Source organism: Melozone crissalis, unplaced genomic scaffold, assembly GCF_028551555.1.
Source record: "Melozone crissalis strain CALT ecotype California unplaced genomic scaffold, PUWL_Pcris_2 ptg000018l_1, whole genome shotgun sequence".
Classification (NCBI taxonomy): Eukaryota; Metazoa; Chordata; class Aves; order Passeriformes; family Passerellidae; genus Melozone; species Melozone crissalis.
In genome coordinates this window covers 42,177,566-42,200,458 of record NW_026535796.1, presented here as the reverse complement: position 1 = coordinate 42,200,458, position 22,893 = coordinate 42,177,566, and the positions used below count along the sequence as shown (strand labels likewise).

The window sequence follows — 22,893 nt, the reverse complement described above, 5'->3', positions numbered from 1 at the left end:
ATTGGACTTTGAATTTAATTTTTACTTCTATCCTCTCAAGTTTGAGGGCCATGATCAGTCTGAATTTAACAGGTATGAGACACAAGACCCCAAAAGCTGAATCTTATCAATACAACAGTAAAATGCACTCATTATAAGCATGACACAAACTGCAGTTTAAATGACCAGGACTTTGATGCAAAAATAAAGAATTGAGGGTTAACTAAGGGTTGACAGTGTCAAGAACTGGCAAAGGCTTTTTGAAAAAACAGGCATTTTCTCTCATTTCTTGACTGAATGTTACAGTTGGCATATATTTTGTAGTTGATAAAATTGGTGGGCATTACTAAAGTAATTGGAATTAAAATTATTATAGTAATCTAATTATTATTAGATTAGATGAGTAATAAGATTGGTTGACATTAAAACTTGTTGACATTTTTATGAACAAAGTTAAAAACTACCTTTCTTTTAATAGAGTCTGTTGGAAGGAAATAATCTGGTATATCAATGTATTTCACAGTGGATTTATTGGAGTTTTTGGATTTATGTTATTCCCAGGGTTTGGGATTGTGTCAAAAAGCCAAGTCAGTTGTCTCCACAGCAAGGAGAGATAAATACATTAACAATTGAGGAATAGGCTTGTCTGCATTCTGATCTTCCTGTACAACTGCCTTCTTGACATTGAGCTCTGTTCAAGGCACTTGACTTGCCAAATTAGTTTTCCTACTTTCAAAATAAGTGAGTTATTAATTGGCAATTCAGAAGGTAATGGACTGAAAGACTAGGTATTTATTCTTTCCATTGTGTTTGGGAAATGTAAAACGGTATCTGAGCTAGGATTTGTCTTCTAATGGTGTATCATCACTTACAGGAAGACTTTACAGATCCTGACAGGGAGCTTCCAATTGAGTCCACATATGTCCACATCAAAGACACACCGTCAGAGAAGGAAGGCAAAATCTTGATTTTAGGTGAAAATGAAGAAAACATGTATACTGTTAATCATGAGAGGAGTCATCCGGCTCCTCCAAAGGTCCATATTCATGATATCCCTGAGAGAATCCCATCAGAAACCATTTCTGAAAATTGTAATGGGAAACTGAGTCAAGTGTTAGGCGATTTACAGGAAGCATCTGGAGAGGAGCCTCAAAGGCCTACCTCACTGAAAATTGCAGGACCTGTCAGTTTTGAATCCAATTCCTCTTGGGAGGTTCCAAATGATAAATTCACATCAGGTGAAGAGAGCATCTCTGATGATCCACTGAAACAAAATGATGAGCTTTCTCCAGCTGTTCTGACAGATCAGAAAAATTCTGTTGACTCTTTTGAAGAATACTCTGAAGAATTAACTAAGGAAACCCCTACTGAATATGACCATGAAACCAAGAGCCTTTCAGCCAATACTTCTTCTTTGAGTCCATTATCCTGGACTTCTGGTATACTTACAGATGATTCTATTAATAAAGTTGAAGACAGCAAACCCCAGTCTTCAATTATTTTACCAGAAGATTCATCAAAACAAGAAGATACACAGAAGTACATTCTCCACCTTCTAAATAAGGAACTAGAGACACTTCCACAAGATGAACATCCAAAGGAATCACCTGGCCTTGAGACAATAGAAACAAACACTTGTTCACTGAATGATTCTAATCTCAAAAGCCAAGAACTATCTACACAGCAGGAAACATCTGATGACTCTCTCTCAGATATACCTAAAACTCCAGAGGACCTGGACAGCTGTGACGAAGTTGAAGTGGTATCCAGTTCTTCAAAAGTATCTGTGATACCCCATGATCTCTTTTATTATCCACATTATAATGTTCCCATATCAGCAGTTCTGAACGCTTACCTCGAGCCTTGTATGGAAGGTTATGATACAGGAAATGAAAAAGCTTCTTCTGAAACAGTGACAGATGTTTTACATGACGAGAACTTACCAGAACAGGACCACAAGGAAGATGCTCCAGAGCTAGACTTGGAGAATAAGCTACGTACCCCTCCATCAGAAACAGACACTGAGAACAGCGAGGAGGAAACTACAAAAACAAGCAGTCATGCGAATTCTTCGGATGAAAAAGAAGTGCCATTACTGGTAGATGAGTTAGAAATAGAAGAAGATGCCAATAAGGCCACCGACCATGAAGATTCCACTATTCCACAACATCCTGAGGTATTTTAATTTATTACCAGCATTTCTTTGTGTATATATATGGACTTAGCAGATCCCAGTGGTTTTTATTTGCTTCATTTTGCAATGTCTGGGGGAAATACTCAAAATGTACCTAGTTTCCTGTTCCATTACACTGTTTGCCACAGCCCCCTACTGGAATGAATGGAATTGCAGATCCCTGAGAAGATCTGACTGTAAAAGAGAAAATAAGTTCTAATACTAATGGTACTGCAAAAATGTGAATTTATATTATGTTTTAAAATAATTTGAGGCTTCTGTAATCCCTATGCATAAAAGATTACCTTAAAGTACAGAAAAATGTGCCTTTTTATTATGTTTTAAAATAGAGGTTTCTGTAAAATCCTTAGGCATAACAGATTACCAGACAGCGTATTTCTAATAATCTGCTATGAGATTAACAGAAATTAGTATAGCTTCTAAAGAAAGGATACAGGCAATGATAATTTTATCTCAATCCAAGTAAGTTTGCCTACAAAAACTTAGAAAAACAATTTGAGTAGGCTATATTACATGGATGAAATGAAAGCTTCTCTGCACTGGAGGAGGAGAAAGAAATGGGTACTTTGGGGGTACTTGGTTTAGGCAGTTTGCTCCTGCATCTCTTGCAGACACCAGTTTGAAGTGCCTTACATGTTTTCCAGCACAGTAATTTTTGACAGCATTTTTCAGGAATGAATGTCCATTTAATGCTGCTGTACATGTTGCTTAGACATGTTGCTTGAACATGTTTTTGTCCTGACTCTAACTAAAGTAATGAAGTCAGTTTGCTGTTAACTTGAAGAACTAATTGGGGGTAGATTTTAAAAGGTCCAGTGGATTGCTTCAAAGAGCCATGTCATGACTTCTTAATAGAAAGATCTGACTTTCCAACTGTGTGTATGTATGCTGAACTGATGATTCCATGTATCACTAAAGATTTTCAAGAAATTAATTTGTTTTTTATTTTCTTCACTGAGACTTTCAGTCTCATACTATCTGCAATTGAGTGTCTAAGTAGGCTGCACCATTAAGATATTTAGAAGGGTGGGGAATCAGTCATGTTGTCTAAAGCAAAACATTTCCTAATTTCAACAGGCCATAGTAGAACATCTAAAAGATTTACCAATAGCCATAAAGACACCAGAAGAAAATAGTAATACAGACGAGGAAGAGAAAAATATGATTGAAGAAGATTTGCAGATCTCAGATGTTGCCACTACTACTCTATCACAAGATGACCAGGAAGAAAATGCTGAATTCCAAGAATTTACCAGGTATTTCACATTAACTTTGTCTCAAATACACTTAACTGGTCTTTTGAAATTGCCCTGTCCATTGGATGTTTGTTGTAGTCTTGTTTTAGGAAGAAGTATTGGGATTCATTGGCTTTTTCCTGTGTTTCTTTTAAATATGTTGAGTGATTCAGTGGGACTTGATTTGACTGTGCTACAAACTTTGCCACACAAAACCCATGTGGAAGCCCAATGCATTTTGAACATGGAAGTGTTATAATTGCTTTCCTAACAGAGAGAGTATTTTGTAATGCAGATGAAATAGTCCATGTGCATTGTGATACTATGTGGAAGCGTGACAGTGACTGATTTCAGTAGATACTTTTTGGATGTTTTTTTCTGGTTATGAACAAGTCAATGAGGTGTTGGAGAGAAAATAAGACAAAGAACTCATGGGTCAAGGTAAAGGCATTTTAATGAAAAGGCAAAGGCCATGTGTGGAAGAAAATTAGAAGAAGACTAAAAAAAATTTTATTTCTTGTCTACTTCCCATCAGCATGGCAGTGTCCAGGCACTTCCTGGGAAGCAGGGTGTAGTGGTTGCTTCAGAAGACAGATATAAGAACAAGTGTGTGTGTGAGTCTCACTGCCGTTTGGTCAGTTTGGGTCAGCTCTCCTGGTTGGGTCCTCTCCAAGCCTCTTGTCCAGCCTCAGTCCACTGCTCTGGGGAAATTTAACTGCAGCCCAGGCAGACCCAGTACAGAGACACTCAGCTAATTTTGCTTCATTTACTTCTGGTTTTTCTTATATTCTGATTTATTCTTAGGTAATCTGTTTTATGGGACACGAACTGTAATTTGTTGATGCTTATCACTGGAGCACTCTAATTTGAGAGTTTGCTTAGAAAAATCCCTTGTCCCCTTCAAGCTTACTGTTCCCTGTCAGTCCAGTTTTTTATATCAATGGCCATAAAACTTGGGTATACTCTCAGTTAAATGTCAGTGATGTCAAAGGTGCAAAAATGCTCTCAGATACAATATTTTAGAAAAGATTCCTTTTTGAGAGTATGAATTTTTTATTGCGAGTCAGATTTTCCCAAAGCCATTTTAATAATGTTGCTGATAAATTCCAGTCCATATTCTAATACATGCAGCAATGCATATTTGTGGTTTTGTGTAGCTTAAACCTGTCACATCCATTTGCAGTGTCTCTTTTAAACTTAACTTTATGAATTTAAAAACTTCGCTTTTACATACAGAAGCAGTGATAGTGATGCCAACTTTCATCTCCGAAAAAGGTTTTCTCGTAATGCTTCTGAGGAGGTAAGTGTGGACATCTATTTATTGCTGTTTCTCTGGTTCTCTCAAACTCCAGAAGTTCACACACTGTAAAAAGGCCTCTAACAGTATCAAAGTCTTGTGACTTCTAATACTTTTAGTGCTAAAACCAGGCATAGTTGCATAGTTTCAGAACTCTCCTAAAAACACACTAAACTTTAAGCAAATTCACAAAGGAGTAATGCTACAGTTAAATCTGTTGTAAATTTAAATCTTACTTCAAATATATACCTGTATAGCTGCAACATTTTGCCTGTTTGAAGCTGCTTTTGTTTGCTGCTTCAGTTGCTTTTAGTTTTTGCATTCTCTGTGTAATATTGATGCCCTGGTCTCAACACTGCAAAAATACTGGGTGTCTCCTGAAGAGCAGCTTCTGAAAAACTGGGCTCTGTCCCTTTTCCTCACAGTAGAAGTGTATTATATTATCAGTAGCAGCAACTAACACTAAAAGAATTTTAGTTGTAATGTGAAACTGCATCCCTAATGACAGATGTGATTCACACTGGCTTCTTGAGAGCACACAATACAGCTGAGGTCTGGATATTTATTTTTAAAGCTAAAAGGAAGGGACAGTATCAGCAATCTGGGCATGCTGAGCAAGGACAGGAATATGGCCTTTTTTCAACACAAAAATAAAATTCTGACCATCTTGGAGTTTTTAAAAAAATGCTGCCGCAAGTGTTCAGTGAAAGGGAGGTTTCACACAGATGCTTTAGTTTTGCAGTACTGTCAGAGCTACTAGAAATACATATGAACAAGGGGAATTTTATTCAACTAATGAAAGCAGTTGAAAGCAAAAAAATCTTATTTCACAACTTTTTTCCTTTTCTGTGTGTGCACCAGACTGCAGTGCTGGATCTGCTGATGGAAAACATGTTCATAAGCACACTTTCATTTTATTTGAGGAAACATTAGATACAATTTGTATAAAATACATAGTTACCACCTTTGTGAGATGCTGAGTTTGGTTGTCTGATGTGTTTGTGGTTTGTTTAAGGAAACCTATGGTGTAAATGAGCAGAAGATGACAGATATGGATGAAAATCCATTAATCATTGGGTGAGTGTTTCTGATTCGGACTGACTTTTGCAAGGAAGCCATAACTCCTAGGTACTACTAGCAGTGATACAAAGGGAGCTGGAAATTAATTACAGTGGTAGCAACTGTCTTCTGTAATGGCTCAGAGTCCACATTTTGCATAGGTGTAAGATACAAAGTTTCCTTATTGCTCAATCTGTCCCTTGACTGAAACGCCTTTGATTGACTTTAAAGATTCAGCTGTCTCAGCAAAATTCTGAGCATTTTCCCCATGTGGTGGATATATCAGGCTGAGAGAAGAATGGGACAACTTCAAATATTAGCCCCTCTGGCAGTGATGACTCTTTCCAGGTTTGGAAGACTGTCAAAACAATGTTTAGTGAGATCAGTGCCAGGGAAAGTCAATTTCTTCAGTGGAGGACTGGCCTCTGTTGGAGCATCTGTAGTTTTGGTAATCTGTATGTGTGTTTAGTTTAGACTTAGGATGATTGGTCATGAACACATGCATCCCTTTGGTATTAGGGTCTAAATATCTTTAAGAAACAAGGATCACTTTAGGTTTTGTCTCTTAGCTGATACTGAATAGTACCTCCCACAACTTCTAGGTAAAATGGCTGTTATATTTAGATGCAGAAAACACACAAAATATTATCAGGATCCATTGGCCTCTCTCTCTCTCTGATAAAAAAAAATTACACAAATAGCTGTTACAGTTGTATCAGTTGAACAATTTGCTGATATTTTGTGTAATGCTCAGGTATATATCCAGTAGGAGGCCCCAAGCAGAAAAACACCATTTTTCTCCAAAAGTAGATTAAAAACAGTTTATTGGAGTGTTTTTCTTGCAGTACTAGAAAATTATAAAATGACTGTGCCTTTTTAAAAAAGACCTTTCCTTGTCTTTGTGAGAGCTCAGTGGTGCTGGCAAAATCCATCAGCCTTTGCCCTTATGAACCACAGCTGGAATATTTTGAAGTTGAAATTTTGGAGTTGTTCTGCAAACCCTCAACTGCTAGCTGGTTTCTTGGTTGGAAGCCTTGGGCTTTATCTGTTTAATGTTCTAGTGCCTAGCATGAGGGGCTCTGAAAGTAGGTGATTTGGGGAAAGTATATCAAGTCATATCCAGTGTATAAGCAAAACTGAGGAAGATGTCACAAAAGTGTGAGATGTGTTGCCCAGTGCTATGTTTACTGTTCTGGAAATAAAAGGGCATCTTCTTGACTGGTGGAAATCTCCTTGCATCAGAGGGCTGTGCTGTAATGGCACTTACTTAAACTACCTGAGAATTTGTCTGAATTTTCAGAAGATTGATTCTTACATTGTTGACTCTGGAAGGAACACACTGCTAAAGCCCAGCATGCCCCTCCTAGTCTAGCTGGGGCCCTCCAGGTGACTAGACTGAAAAGGTTCATTAAACTGCTGTCCTTTAGACCACCCCCTGATCCTCACAGTAATTATTAACTGAAGGTTTCTTCTTCCTTTCCTTGCCTCTTACTGAATTCTCTCCTATTTTCAGGGAGAAAAAGGACTTGGAAGCAAGCGAGACTTCAACACCAACTCATGAGATAACAATTTTTGAGCAGCCAGAGATATTCTACTTTGTAATTTTCTTTTGGGTGCTGGTCTACTGCCTTTTACTCCTTCCACAGCTGCTTAGCAACAAAGTTTGATCTGTGTGAGGTGTGGAAAATAAAGGGATGGTGGCTGGATTGCTTTGTGTATCGGCATATGAATATGTTCCTTCAGGTGAAGCACAAACAGAAATCCAGAACCTGGTATTTGTGTTTATTATCAGGTTGTTCTCAATTCCGCTGTTGTGCTATGACAGTGTCAAAGCACGTTTTATATTATGGTAATTGTGTAAATATATATAAAAATGATCTGATTTAGTAGATGCGATTTTGTACATTTGTGCCTTGCTTTATAAGATGCTAAATAAAACCAGATAATTATCAGTAGAAGTATGAACAATTCAGAGCTCTAGTCTTCAAAAATTATTCTTCTGGCTTCACTTTCTTATGTAGGGCCTGACAGCTATGGAAGAGGGATGGTGTTGACTTACCTTGGGGTCTGACCACCTGCAAGGGCAAGGCTAGAAATGCTTCTTCACATTTTCCATTTCAAAGAGTGGGGGGCAGAGCAGAGCTATAGGCAGTGAAACACACATCAGGAACTGATTACAGTTCCAGCAGCAAATCCAGTGGAGCAACAAAATCAGGTTAAGGGTTTATTGGGAAGTTTGATTTTTTTAAGGATTTAAAGTAATTTTTATCCTGCACCTTTTTGTATGTTTGATTTGCAGGAAAAAATTGGGTATGAAGAAGTGTGAAGAACATACATGCTAGCTGCTTCTTAGTAGACTTTATATGGGAAATCTAAGGCCAGAAACTAAAGTTTTTTAAAAGTACCTCGGTGCTTCTGAGTCTGCTTTTGCTTCAATTTCTTTGCTGCTTTTAGTAACAAATTACATAAAGATTTCTCTCTTTTGCATATACAAAAAATAATAGGTAACCAGCTTTGCTGAGGCTACTGTTAAGGTACTAGGGTGTGGTAAAAGAATTAGAAATACCTTTTAAGTGTCCATTTCAATTGAGAAAGAAATGATAGATGTAAAACTAAATACAGAAAAATGCTGACAACGAGTATTGAGTTCCTAGTGCGACTAAAGAGATTCCTGTGGCTTATCCATGGGCACTGTTGAGCTACTTCTGCCTCTTGCAATTTTTGTCCCCATCAATGATCACTTTAGGATATTTCATATAGGATTTTTGCCAGAGAAGGTGTAATCCATGCTTTGTAGACAAAAGAGAAGTCTTCAATTTCATAGCAGTAGCTTCTCTCCATGTGACTTTTAGTGAAGTCACTACTTCTCATTGGCACATTTTTAGTTTCATGGTGTGCATTATGAGACTACACCACATTGCTGCTTCCATCTGAAAGTTCAGAAGGCTGACTGCAATATGCTTCCTAAAATGAAGAGGTTTAAAATTTTACTCTGAGTGGAAATTAAATAATGGCTGTAAGTTTTACATATTTTGTGGTAGCATAAGGTGTATCCCTGCCCTGGCTAAGTTTTCAGATGAACTAATTGCACCTGGGATCAAGATGCATCAAAATATTCAGCAATTTATTTGCAGGTATTTAAAAACTGTCTGTAATCATGTTACCTGCTGGGGCAATCCTAACCATCTGCCACACTTCATTCTTCTTCATAAGCTTTTTGTCCCCATGAGATTTTTCTCCTGACCTGCAGTTAGAATTCAGTAGATGTAAGGAATGACAGAAGATCTTAAACATTGAAGATAAAATTCTGAACACCTTTCAAATCTTTCTTATTCTGCCCTGCCACTGTTGACTAAAGCTGGATTCACCCCATGAACCTAGAAATAAGATCCATTGTTCTTGAGGAAGAGATGAAAATGTCCCAAATTAATTTGGTTTAAATCAGCTTAAGTAAAAAAAAAATATTTCTTTCATCTTCTTCATGAAAGCAGTCAAGATTTTGAGTCAGCTGATTTTGTGATCAATGAATCTGTTTGTGCTTGTTGTAGAAGACAGTGATACCTTCTTCCAAAAGAAAACCTAGATAAGAACTTTTGAAGGTGCTTTCTGGAAGTAGACTAAAATAGAAAGTTGAAGGGTTAGTGCTTTCGCCTCTGAAAGAATAAAACTTAGTACAAGAAACATTTTATGCTTATCCTGAAAACCAGGGAATACCAGGCTGGGGTATGGCATCTATTTAATAGCTGCAAACAGCAGTGTACTACACTACTTTGGAGCAAAATACTGACAGCTTTTCATTATGTTCCACTCTTCATAGGCTTCTTTGGTTTATGATAACATTTTCTGGCCCGTTGTATCTTTACTCTGGTCCTTCCATGTTTATTAATCTTCAGCAGAGGCTATTTGGAGTTGGATTGCAGTCTCTTTATAGGGCTTTACAGCTATCAAAGTTCAATCAAGTATGCTCCCCTCTTCTTTCCTTCCTCCTAAGAAAATGAATCAGGATGAGGAGCTCTTTGGATGTCTTAGCTAAGCAACTGACATCCATGAAGAATGGGAAGGTGAACGGGAACGTGGTGATGCCAGAAATGTCATTACACAGTACTTTTGTCCAAGGAGAAAACCCAAGGTTTTCTTTGTTACCTGCCACTGATGGAGAGTGACTGATACATTGCAATGATCAGTTTAAATGTCAAACAGCATCCCACAATTGTATTGGTCATCTTCACCAGTGTTTCGATTGAGGGACATTTTCCAGCCTATCCCACTGAGAGACAGAGATTGCTTCTTCCATCCAAAATAGAAGAAAAAAAACCAACTAAGTCATTCCATGATACTTGGTATTACATTGCTTTCAATTTTGGGGTTTGTTTTGTTGTGGGTGTGCTATAACAGAAGCAGTGTACCTTACCCAGCCATTCCATGGGTGAGAAGACCCAGGGTGAAGCACTAAGAGTGATTACACTGGTCAATTGTGCTTTAAAAAACTGAATTCTTTAAGAGTTTTACTTTTACCTCGAACTGTAAAGACTGACATCTGCATAAGCAGCAGCTTCTCCCAGTTAAACTGACTCGTGAGCCTGCATCTCTTCTTCCACAGCACAAGATCCAATTCCTTAATGCAAGGGCCCTGTTCTGAAAACACTGCTTGGTTTTGGGCTTTGTGGTCTATTCTGAGCTATTGCCTAAAAGCCTGATTATTAAACATTTATTATAGCAAAGCCTATTTTAACTTCCTGCCCAGAGGGCTGGCTGGTGATAGTGGAGGGTTTAAACCCTAGTGGGCAATCCACTGTCTGCCCATTTTCCAATAGGTATGTGCACTGTCTGAATACAGAAGGTTTTGCTAAACTTTTGCCTGGGTTGAAAAATGCTAAGCTTGAACTGACCACATATGGTATATTGATTTGGCAGCTGAGTTCAGATACACAGAGGTACTGATCTGTTAAGACTCCTTCTAAAACCTGCTGGTTTTGAGCAAATGTGGGTAGCAGGGCATTGTGAAGTGTAAGTGTCAGGAAGTGCCTTGAGGATCACTGGATAAAGGATGTTTGGTGTTCACAGAAGCAGCATTAAAGACTGAGTGGCAACTGTAATAGGATGGTTCAGGGTCATTGTAGTCATAACTGCAAAGTGTTTCATCATGATTTTATAGAAAGTGCAAGGAAAGATACATCATTAAAGACAGAGCCCCACTAAACATTTATGGGGCAGATGACTTAGAGTTGAAGAAGTGAGTTAAAGAGTCACATAATCTACAAACTGACCAGAATATAGCTTTTGCCAAATTGTAGGAAATTATCAGTGCAAAGGCAGGGCAAACACAGACTACAGAAAAAATCGACAATCAATTTTCAACGCCATGAATATTTTTGAGAGATTGAGCTCTAAAATGTATTTTTATTGAGTTTCTAGATTGTAATGAATGTGTCTACAGAATTTTATGCAAAGCTTGAGAGTTCAGCTGTTTTAAAATGATTTTTTTATATAGCAGTGATTATTTTATCTATATATTTAATAGAATTGTAAAACCATTTTAAGAGTACCTGTAAAATTCTATGTATGTGATACGATTATTTATTAATTATGACTCATGAGAATGAACATTAAGCTATGCATTGGTTGTGTCATCCATTTGAAAACTGGAAACTGCAAACAGGAGAGGAGCTTTTAATGAACAGCAGATCTGAAAAGCAGGGGAAATGATTGAATACATTTGTGTGATTCTTAAAGCTGCATAGCAATATGTCATTTTGTGATGTTAAACTTTCAGCTGAAGTTGCAAAATATACTGAGTGATTGAGCTACTTTCTTCCATTAAAACTTCCTGAGGCTGAAATTTCTACATGTTGATATTTGGCGCCTAAACACACTTAAATCCCGTACATTTTCTGGACACTCCCAGTTTACTCCTGTTCAGTAGGACTATAACTTCTTTATTCAAGTAGTGCTCCACTGACTTCAAAAGGGTACCATGCTGTACCCAGTGGGGGTTTTTAGGGTTCTCTGCACTAATCCTCAAAGAATTTGAGCTTTAGGAGATTCACTTGGCCAGTGTGTGTGGTATCACATTCAGCCATCTAACACAATAATAATTATAATTGTGCATTATCACTTATGCTAGCTTTAAATACTTGGGAGTCCCTTCTTGCCAAGCACAAACGTGAATGCATCCAGAGATGTGTTCAGTTCCTCTACTTCTGTGGAAGTCAGTGCAACACATCTGTGTGCTAAGCACACACTACAAGATCTGGCCCTGAGGGCACTTAAAACAACATCAACCGCATAGGCCAGGAAGTCACTGAAGCCTATGCAATGCCCATGCAAATCCAATGTACACCAACCATACACCACTCACTTCAGTTACCTCCATGTTACACAGAGCGTTTGTTTGCCTAAATCTGCAGAATCAACCTTCCAAAGAGAGGGAGTTCTATCTACTTCTGTCTTCAATTAAGAGAACAGCAGCAGGGAACAAATAACTGGAAAGGAAGGGTGAGGTTTCAGACTGGAGTATGGCCATGGAAGTTCCCAAACTGCTTCAGCTGAAAGCTCATACCCTGACAATAGGTTGCCTGCTGTTTCCATTGAGCTAATACGTAGCAGATCTGAATGGAGGTAAAAACCACAAAATCCTTTGTATTTTTGCATTTTGCAGGGTTTTGTCAAGTAAATAACTTCCCCTGGCACACCACTGATAACACTAATTTACAGCTGCCCCAATTTACCATTGTTCCCATTCCAGGTTTGTATATAAACAGGACACACCGTGTGGCTTGTGCTTTCCCATTCCAGCCCAAGATCATGAAGCCATTCATGCAGGAGGATGGGATACATGCACATTCAATGATGTGGAAATCATTGTGTCATGTTCTTTGTGGAGTAGCTTGCTTGCTCTGTCCATTGCTTCACACAACTCCAGAGCTCACAAAGGGTGAAAAATTAATCCTTATTTTTTCAAGTGCCATAGTCATTTCAGGGTTATCTTAACTGAAATTGTAGAACATCAAAGAATTTCTGTCCTCCACTAAATGTAAGACATGGAAAACCTCCTCCCACCTTAGTGGCACTTTTGACAATTCCTTTCCAAGCAGCTGCTACTGCTGATACTGGAAAATGAGACCCATGCTATTTCTCTCCATAGTGGGGGGAAATGTCTTAAGTTTGTGTCTCTGGAACATAAAACTGGCCCCTGAGTGATTAGTATTTTCTTTTTTTTAAATTTCTTTTTCTTCATGAAAAGGTTAGAAGGACCAATAAAAATTATTTTACCTTAGTAAGAAATACTATGAGCTACCATTCCAAGAAAGGCTAGTTCCTGGTCATCGCTGCTGTGTTAAGACCAGGTAATGTCTTATTCCCCAGTTTCCTTAATTTCATTGGGCCTCCCTGGAATCTCTTTGATTCACATAATAGATTTGCTATGTCCAAGGACTAGTTTGTACAGGGGAGTCCTTAGTCCATGGCCATTATTAAGACTGTAACAGAAAATCGCACTTGTTTATTTCAAAATGAGTGGTCTTATGTGAATCAAGTAACTTTCAACGTATATGCTGCTGAGTTCTTGAGAGAAACAATGGAGTCACATTTTAATGCCAAATAAGTTACACAAGTCAAATAAGTATTTTTACTGTAATGAAAAATTCAATTTGTACTTTTGTCTTGAACAAAACATTTTAGTAGGCATACCACCTTGTGCTATTGTATACTGCTGTGTAAAAAGCTGAATAAACTGTTTTACCTTTCTTGTTAAATTCTCTAGTTTAAATTGTAAAGTGCTAGATGGCTAAAGAGTTAATGAGGGACTGCATCCTAAATGAATAATTTGTAAGTAAGGAATGTAATATTTAAAATACATGTTTCTCTTTGGCAAGTGAAATGAGGAATGATGATTTTTTAAAAATGAGAACAAATGCTGGGAGGATTTGAGTGGTGTCAGATATACTGAAGGAAATGCATTTTCATGTACTATCAAATACATTTCTTCTGAATACTTTCTGTCAGGGGCTTGTATTGGATGTTTGCACTAGTTGATCAAAGCTAATTTTTGTGAGGAAGAACGAAATTATTCTGTATAGCTGGTAAACAAAATGTTTTTAGAAACTGTTATGCTGTTATAAGAATAGTATTTACTAGTGAATAGCTCCAATTTATTTTACAGAATCTCCAATTTTGAAATAAATGGACAGGCTTCCTGTATCTAATCTGTTACCTGTGGGTTTGTCTTGTGGATTCTAATTGTTCAATTTATTAACAGTTATATATTGTATCTATTATATATATTATTTTTTATCTATTATACATTTTCAAGCCCAGAAACTAAATGCATGTTCTAGGAGAGAAGACCTCAGTAAAGACTGCAAATCCATAAAGTGCATTGTTTTCCACTTGCCCAAAAAGCGACTTTTCATTTTGGAGGAAAAATCTAAACTTTTTTCTGGTCAACAAACAAATGGATTTAAATTGTTTATAAAGGGGAAGAATTTCTAATTTATTAATGTATAGAAAATGGCCTTATAAAAGGAAGCCATGGGAAAGGTTACAAAAACCGTTGTGCTTAATTATTTACTGTTCTTACAATTTATTTATCTGGGCTGTTTCTATATATATTTTTAGATTGGGGATTAGTAAATTACTAGCTGCAGTACCATGTCATATTTACTATGCACCTCCCCCTACACCTTAACTCCCTTTGTAGTTTATGAAAAAAAGAAAATATAGTACAATAGAGTTGGAATACAGCAGAATCAGCCCCATGATGTGTGTCCTGGAAAATATGTCTGAATTAGATAAACACACTGAAAGGAAATAGCATATGGGAAAGGTATAGGAATGCTTCCTCTCTAAAAGGTTAATGGGTATCATGCTTTAGGATTTATAAATATTCCTCTAATCCTTCTACAAAAATCAAATCATCTCACATGTTTTCAAAGTGCTTCTAACCACTCCTGCAGTAGTTGTGCCCGCCTATTGGACCACCCTCCCCCACACCCAAGTGTACAAAGCAAGAGAATATTCATGCTTCTGTTAAGAATTTGGGATATTTGGGTCCAGTCCTGTTAGCAATGTAGATTTCCAGAGTCATAGAACAGTTTGGGCTGGAAGAGACCTACCCAGTCTACCTGCTCTGCCATGAGCACCTCCATCAAATCAGGCTGCTCAAAGAGCTGTCCAGTCTGGCCAAATGTTTCCAAGGACCGGGCATCTACCACTTTTCATTACCAAAACTTTTAAATTTCTAAGTACGCTTTGGTTTTTTTGTTTTGTTTTTGGGGTTTTTTGTTTGTTTGTGTTTGGTGGGTTTTATTGTTTGTTTGTTTTTGGTTTGGTTTTTTTTTTTTGCTACTGACACTGTGGTTAGTGGAATTTGCAAATGCACTGGGGTGCAAGTGTGTCTGGAAGCAAAGTAAACTTTCACAATGGTATGAGATCCAAACTTTAGTTCAAATTCAAACATAGTAAGACAGGAAACGTTGGACTGATTTTCTTTTAACTACTCTGGGATAAAAGTAATTCTGACAGAAACTCAAAAATAATCTCCCTTATCCTTGCTCTGTAATCACAATTACTGTAGCTTGAAGATGATGCACATGCAGTGTTGGAAAAAGTGGATCCATCTGGATTTTGGCAGCAACAAAGACAAGCACAGGGTTCATATCAGATAGGAGCTCCTCCACACACTGAGTATGCACTTGGCTTGTGCAGGAGCCCAGACCTGCCAAGGTTCACCTGTGGCCATCACACATCTTCTTGTTGGTAGTGTAAACTGAAACCTTCATCCTCTCTTCAGGGCTTGTTTTACCCAGTCACTAAACAAAAGCCAGCAGGAGCAGGAGAACCTTCAAATTGGTGGGTGCAGAGAGCAAAGCCTTTGACTTGAGCTGTGCTCTCCATGACCACACCAATATATGGTGGTAATCTTTTCTTGAGTTGCTATTTCTACTGATGTTACAAGGATTATTTCCAGGAGAGCTAATTGCACAATTTATGAGATGCCTTCTGTGACTAACTCCATTCCTTGGTGAGACAGTACCACTGGCTTACCACAGTCCTTGGCAAACCACACTTTATCTTGGAATATCATATAACACAGGATCAAAGCAAAATTTATAGCTCCATCTGCTGTAAATACTTTGAATTGATTATTTTTCATTTCTTTTTTATGGTTGCTCTGTACCCTGGGGAACAGATTTATCACTGCTGATATGTATTTTCTGCATGTTAACAAGAATTGACATACATATAGATTTATACATTGTAAAGTGGTGTTTCTTGGTTCTCAGGCATAAATGAGCATTAACAAGGGTATATCTCAAGGACATTAGGAATTTCTGTTAACTGTTGTATGACAGATCTTTTGCATTGTGCCATTGCAGCTACTTGTGAAATTGCTCCCCTCTTTCAGTAAAAAAAAACATGAGGTGAAGTCCCAGGTGACTGGAAAAAGGAAACCCTGCACTCATTTTTAGAAAAGGCAGAAAGGAAGAGCCTTTCCCCCTTGCTCCTCTAGTTCCCTGCTGGCACAAACCTGAAAGGAAACAGTGCAGGGCTCAGTTCTTCACGGGCTAACATCATCAGTAAACCTGGGCAAAACTTTTCTTCTTGCTGCCCATGTCCAGGAGATGTTTTTAGTCACACCAACATCTTTCGTGACTCCCTCCTTTTACTACTTTTGATATATTTCCAAATTTATAGGAAAAATTAATCACAGCATCCAAACTCATTGTAGGTTTGATGGCATCAAAAAAAGCCAGAAATTATTTCTAGAGGAGTTGGGAGCCAATTTTGGTTTAAAAATATTCTCTCTTTGTGAGGCATTCCGGAACAGCTAACAGAATTCAAAGCTCAGAGCTGAATAAAAATCTTGCAGTTGACAAATTTTGTTCTCCATTGTTTTTTAGCCACTGGTGGCTATAGGGGGTCAAAAATTGATTTCTTTCCTAACAGAACATTTCTTTTCTCCATCCTTCTTCCTTACCAGTGGTTTAAATTTGTTTAGTTTCTTTAGTGATGTGTCACTGTGGTAGACATACTCTAGAGACTGTAAGTAGAAGATGATGGAGGAGATCATCAGTCTGAAGAAATCCAAGGAAAAAGCAGGGAACTCTGCCTGGGAAATGTTGCCAGGAGACAGAGGAGTCAGTTTCCAAATGATGTCAGCTCATATGCTCATGTCAATAATTTAAAGAGGTAAAAAAAGAAAATATTACTGAAGTTTCTCTTGCACTAAGGAAAATATCCCTGGAATTACAAAGTCTGGGCCACTGAAGTAGGAAAGCATGCCAATTTTTTTTTAATGCATTCTAGGGTGAGACAAAGATTCATGCAACCTAACACCTTTTTAGAATTTAAGCTTCAGGTTTAGAAATGGAATCTTCTTTCTTTCTTCCAACTTCCTTCTCTATAATCATACCTGCAGCTTTTTCTCATGATACATTGCAGGTGTTATCATTAGCAGTGTGGTTTAAAACGTTTTCAACTGCTCTTTCCAGCAGTGATTCTCAGCTAGGAGCTGGAAAACCTGATAGCCAGACTGGGGACTTCTTGAGAAGAAAACCTCAAGGAAAATTTCCCAAGTGGAGTGCAGAATAGACACATCCTGTCCTGGCCAGAGAAACTAGAATGCAACACTTGGGCACGCACTGCCTCGGTGACTGGCAGCCTGTGTCACAGTGCCTCACTGAGCCAGGCTGTGACAGGAGGGCACCGCGGCTGGTACCAGCAGCAGGGAACAACAGAGGTCACCATTGTCTCAGCAAGGAATCTCTCCAGAGCCGTTTCAGACCCTGATGTGAGTGGAACTGAAATGCCTGGTTTCCACCAGCGCGATTGGAGAGTTCTGCAGCATGAACAAAGACAATTCATTGTGACAAAGTGATTTTTAATGTCAGTTTTCCTCTTTTCTAACCCAAACAGAATCTTTCTTTAATCTTAGTCAATAGAAAAAAACAGAAAAGCCTCCACTCACCATCCATTACTAATTTTATTAAAAAGGGAGATAAATGTCTCTATTTTCTTGTTGTCTAACAACAGTTACCCATAGAGTAAATATCAGTATTTATAATACTAAAGATATGGGGAAGGCTGTTACTTGGTACATTGTAACTTATTTTTTCCCAGATTTTAATAGTTGGGCAGTGTGTCCTTTTCATCCCACAGTCTGTTGGTTTTGTTTTTAGTGTTAGTTGTGTGGTTTTTTACCAAACTCTGAATCCCAACCAGTTTGAAATATGTGGAATTGTTCAGTTGCATCTCACATCCCACGAGTTCATCTCACTTTAAAAATCATTGTAAGGAATTTGTGAAATCAACATGAAAGTAAATTTTTTATTTAGGGTTAAACTCTGAGGGTTAGGTCTGACTACACAAATATATGACATCAAATATCTGTTTCTTAGAATAGAGAGACGGTAATGGGGACAGGATTGTAAGGAACAGCACAGATTTTATCCTGTGCTTTTAGATCAAAAACTCCTGTCAGCCAGCAGGCTGAAGGAGGAAATAGCTGTGGAGAAAGACACCCAATTTTATAAGAAAATAACTTCCAGAATTCTCCTGGTATTTGCCTATTTTGTTTTCTAAGTATTCTGCTTGCTTTCTCTTTGAACCTACTTGAAATGGATAAAATTAATTATTTAACCATGGCCTGCACTAAGGAGGGTTTCTTTCTGCTCTATTTCATGTTAGAAGGAATCAAGAATGCCAATTTCCTTCAGTACTTCAGCTAAAATTGGAAAAATAGACCCATATGCTCTGACAGTTCCCACTGGATAAGACAGAACAGCTGCTCTTCTTCCTCAGCTTTTGTCATGGGATATAATTATTCTTCCATCCATAAAAAAACAGAAGGATGCCCTTTCAATCCTATAAAAATACCCAGTATTGTAACATTTAACAACAGAATGGCAGGCACTTGAGAAGTTGTGCTCTAAACCGCAGCAGAGGTTTGTGCCAAGAAAATACTTAATTTGATAATACCCCAGGCCTCTAGATCACTTTGAATCTGAAGTAATTTTACTCAGATTGTTTTAAATGAACGTTAGGAGTGCTCTAGTCAGCTTTACTTTTCATACTGATTTTACAGGCATAGCTGTGTTAAAATGGTTGTGTTACAATGGCAAGTCCCTGGAAGAGTGCAGATGGAAGGAAGAAGCTGGACATCCAGCGACAGATCTTCCAGTGAAAACACACTGCCTTCCACACAGCTTACAAGGGCACTGGCTGGCCAGCAGTGGTATCGCATTTATGGCCATCTTCTTTATCAGGCCACCAAGGTCGATCAACATCCAGTCCTTGTGCAAGCACATGAGATCACAGGAGACTCTCACTTGGTCCCCTGGCTTAACACAAATGTAACTCATTCACTTCTGCCTGAAGGGTTTTGGTGGTGGCGAAACCTTACCCTACACCAGCTGTTTAATTCCAGCTATTTCAGGGCACTTCTAAAAATATTTAGTAGTAACATCTACTAGATCAATGGAGTGTTGCCAAAGTACTGGAGTGAGACCAGTGCTCCAGCCAGGCAACAATCTGCCTCACGCAGTGACAGAAGGCGATGCTGCCTTGGGAGCCCACGCAACCGAACCACCTTCAACTGTCCTTTCTTCTTCCACTTCTGGGCCCTGCACCAGCAAGGACTGAAGGCTCCCCAGTGGAAAAGTGGCTATTTACCCGTGGCAGGGAGGTGACTTATGGAAATGGCCACCAGTGTGGAAAGGTAGGATAGAGATAGAGATAGAGCAGCAGCTCAGCGCTGCTGAGGGAGGGATCATCAAAAGGGATCACCTTTTTCCCCTACGGCCTGCCGTGAGAAAGAACAACCCTATTCCCCCAGATCCGGCACTCCGTGACCCTCAGTGGCACACGGAGCGAAGGCCCGACCCTCGGCCTCCCGCCCAAGATGGCGGGCGCTGCCCTCGCCTCAGCGCCCCCCGCCCCAGCGCGCGAGACCCGCCCGCCGCGGGCACGGCCGAGCGCCCGCTCCGCTCTGCCGGGGGAGGGGCGGGAGCGCGCACGCACGTGAGCGCCGGCGGCTCTCCGGCAGTCGCTGTATCCCGCCTTCCCATTGGCCGCCGAGCGAACCTTTCACCTTTTACCCGGCCGCGGCTACCAATCGCCTGCGTCCTCTCATAGCGTGTGGGGATGCGGAGCGTGCGGACTGCGCAGGGCGGAATTCTCGGAGCGGGGTTGCGCCGCGGGCGCTGGGCGGCCCCCGTTGGTACGGGCGGGAGGGGCGGGGGCGGCGCTCCGTTTGCGTAGCGCCGGCCGTAGCGCAGGGGCAAGGGAGGGAGGGGGAGGCCGTCCCGGGCCCAGGTGAATGGAGGGACCTGACAGCTGCGGGGACTGAGGCGGCGGCGGCGGGGAAATGGCGGCGGCGGGAGCACAATGAGACGCGGCCTGTAGTAGGGAGAAGCGCCGGGCTGGGTCCGGTCCGAGCAGGTAGGAGATGGCGCGCCGGGAGCTGCATGGCGGCCGAGCGCGGGTGTGTCGCGCCCGCTGGCCGCAGCTCCCGCGGCCCCGGCGCCGCCGCCAGCGGGGTGGGATGGCGGCAGCCCGTCCCTCCCTCCCGGGGCCCGGGCAGTGCTGCCCCGCCTCCGCCCCAGCGGCCGCCCGCGCCCGGGCCCCCGATCGGCCTGGGCAGCTCCCCCGGCGCCGGCGGGGCCCGCTCGGCCGGGCCTTGCTGCGGCCCCGCTCGGCTTTGTCTGCGAGCGGCGCCCCCCAGGCAGCAGCGCCGGAGCCTCCCGGGGCTCGGGGCCCTCCCGCCGTGTGCGGGGAAAGCAGTGGCGGGTGGTGAAGGAGTTTAAACTCAGCAGTGCTGATGTTAAAGGCGGTATAAAAACGTCTTGGCTCTTCTTTGCTTCCTTTCCGTCCTTTGCCAGGGTAAATTAAGGCAGCGTGATTAAAGGCAGACCTTCTGCTGTGTGGATGTGCGTGAAAAGTGCGAGGTTAAGAGACATATATTTTTGCACAGGACTTTTTTGCTGTGTTAGGTAATATAGGGGTGATACTCATATCTAATAAAAAAAGAGGGGGTTTTTTTGTGTGCATTACGTTTAATCAGAATTTAGTGTTCAATAAAAGTGACTCTCAACGTGAATAGTGAATCTCGGTTACCTGCTGACAGTCCAGAGGATGTTTGGCACTTCAGATCAGCTTTGAGTATTTTTGATGTTAAGATTTTGGTCTTCAAATTAGGTGGTTGGCTCAAGTGGTGAAAGTGTGTAGGTTGGAAGATTGTCTTCCGTTTTCTTTCCGTTAACGTGTTAATCAAAAGTTACCTCTGCAGACACTCAGTTTGCCCTGTTTTACTGTATTTTATGTGTTTTCTTTAAATAAGCCACTCTGGATGCTCTGTTGAAATGCTGACTGCACGTGCGTGTTCTGTAGGTGGAGGTGGTGCTTGTTTTAGCAAGTTCATACAGACACTAACTGAAATTCATTTCATAACTATTCCTCTCTTTGAAGAGTCTTTCTTATTGTCTATCTCCACACTGTGGTCCATGAGCTTTGAAGATGCTACTAGCAGTTTTCAGCTGGAAGGTGCTTTTTTTTACATGATTAATAATTGGATTGTTACTTTATTAATTGGTAGGGTTAGAAATATGTATATATTTATTCAGAAGCGTTGACCCTGAATTAGCTACTGCTCTTCTTCAAAGCATCCTGGTAATTCAGTTCTGTGAAAGTGGCAGGTCAGTGCTTGGCAGCCACAAAGCAGTTAATGCGAGATTTAGCAATTAATTGAGAAGGCAGTGACATCAGTATGTGATTGTATAAACCTGTTCTCAGCCCATGTGTTTAATATTAAATGGAGTTTGGGTATTTTCTCTTTATCTCCCTTCTAATTTAGAAAGGTTGTATTAGGCTAGGAGAAGTGTTGATGGAGAATTGACTAGGGCTTTTCACATGAGGAAGGACGTACCAGTGAAGGGATAACAAACATCACAGAGGGAGTCATGAAGAAAGTAGAAGAGAGAAATGTTGATTGTTTGCTCGTTTCTCCTGTTTTTGAAGGATCTCTCTATCCTACACACGGAACACAAATGTGATACTCCTTTACGTTGTGTGTAACTGACAGATGTGGTGCATCAGTCTATTTGGAATGCCAGAAGTTTACCAGACAATTGAAACAATTAATTTGTAGTGAAATTCATCCCAGGCTCTAAAAAGCAGAGGATCTTTTCAGTCTTGGAAACACCAAGGTGGCTGGTCCTTGGAAGGTACTTCTGCCTGCCCTGCAATTACACAGCTCCATACATGTCCTCCACTGGTTACTGGTAGGGGGAAGCCAACCAAGCTGTTTTGTCTGTTACATTACACTAATGTTTTTCTAGAAGTTATACTTTTTTCTTTCTTTCTTCTTAAAAATACATTGTTCATCTGTAGCATACAAATGGAAAAAACCTAAAACCTGCCATTCAAAAACAGATGTATTTTCATGTTTTTTGGGTTTTTTTTTGGAGACAATACATGTTTCTCCTTTCCCACCTCAAAAATGTGCAAAGTACTTTGCCACTTTTTCAGCAAAGTGTATGGATTTGCTTCAGCACAGGTGCTCAGAGTCTGAGTGTATCTGATCTATTCTGGCTTTCAGTATGAACTAACTAAATGTGCATTGGTCTGTACTGAATGCAAATTACTGCAAACCAAATGAAAACACATGCATTCTTAAAAGAGCAAGGAGTTATTTAGCAAAATGGATAAAACAGCTGAAATAGTTTGATTTCTCTTCAGATAAGCTCTAGGATAAAAGTGAGAGCAAGAATTCAGGAAGATTTTTGAAAAGGATTCTAGGGCTTTAGGGTCAATGAGCATTGCAGTAAGTACCAAGACTACAGACAGGGTTTTTATTTTGGGGCATAGGTTAATCTATTGATACAAAAAATTTTTGCCTTTTTTGCTTTTATATATTCTCTATATTCTTTACATATATATTTGTAGCTATGTAGCCTTTTATTATATTTGTAGCTGGTATTTTACCTACTCCTTTGGACAGAAAGACAAAAGAAATTCCCCAGTAGCACCAAGCCCTGGGGGTCCAAGGTTAGGTCCTCTGGGAACTGTGGTCAAAATGACTTCTCCAGACACATTTTCATGAACAAAGTTCAGTTATTATCCATGGAGGAGTT

The 22,893-nt window shown here is 39.9% G+C and overlaps 2 protein-coding genes across 4 annotated transcripts in view; both read left to right on the top strand.

Moving 5' to 3' along the window:
• Window positions 1–7,990, top strand: part of CLMN (calmin) — a 68,626-nt gene extending 60,636 nt beyond the window's left edge. Inside the window, exons 9-13 of the mRNA XM_054275514.1 lie at window positions 854–2,155; window positions 3,251–3,429; window positions 4,645–4,708; window positions 5,721–5,782; window positions 7,278–7,990. Of these exons, the coding sequence (XP_054131489.1) occupies window positions 854–2,155; window positions 3,251–3,429; window positions 4,645–4,708; window positions 5,721–5,782; window positions 7,278–7,431 (1,761 nt within the window). The 3' untranslated portion in view covers window positions 7,432–7,990. The remainder of the gene's footprint in view (window positions 1–853; window positions 2,156–3,250; window positions 3,430–4,644; window positions 4,709–5,720; window positions 5,783–7,277) is intronic.
• Window positions 7,991–19,949: 11,959 nt separating this feature from the next.
• Window positions 19,950–22,893, top strand: part of DICER1 (dicer 1, ribonuclease III) — a 63,049-nt gene continuing 60,105 nt past the window's right edge. For 2 of the 3 annotated variants that reach the window (XM_054275257.1, XM_054275255.1), the window contains exon 1: window positions 20,096–20,203. The gene's annotated coding sequence lies outside the window, so the exon portion shown is untranslated. Of the gene's footprint in view, window positions 19,983–20,095; window positions 20,204–22,893 lie in introns of those variants that run through there. The other variant, XM_054275256.1, reaches the window with a different exon arrangement.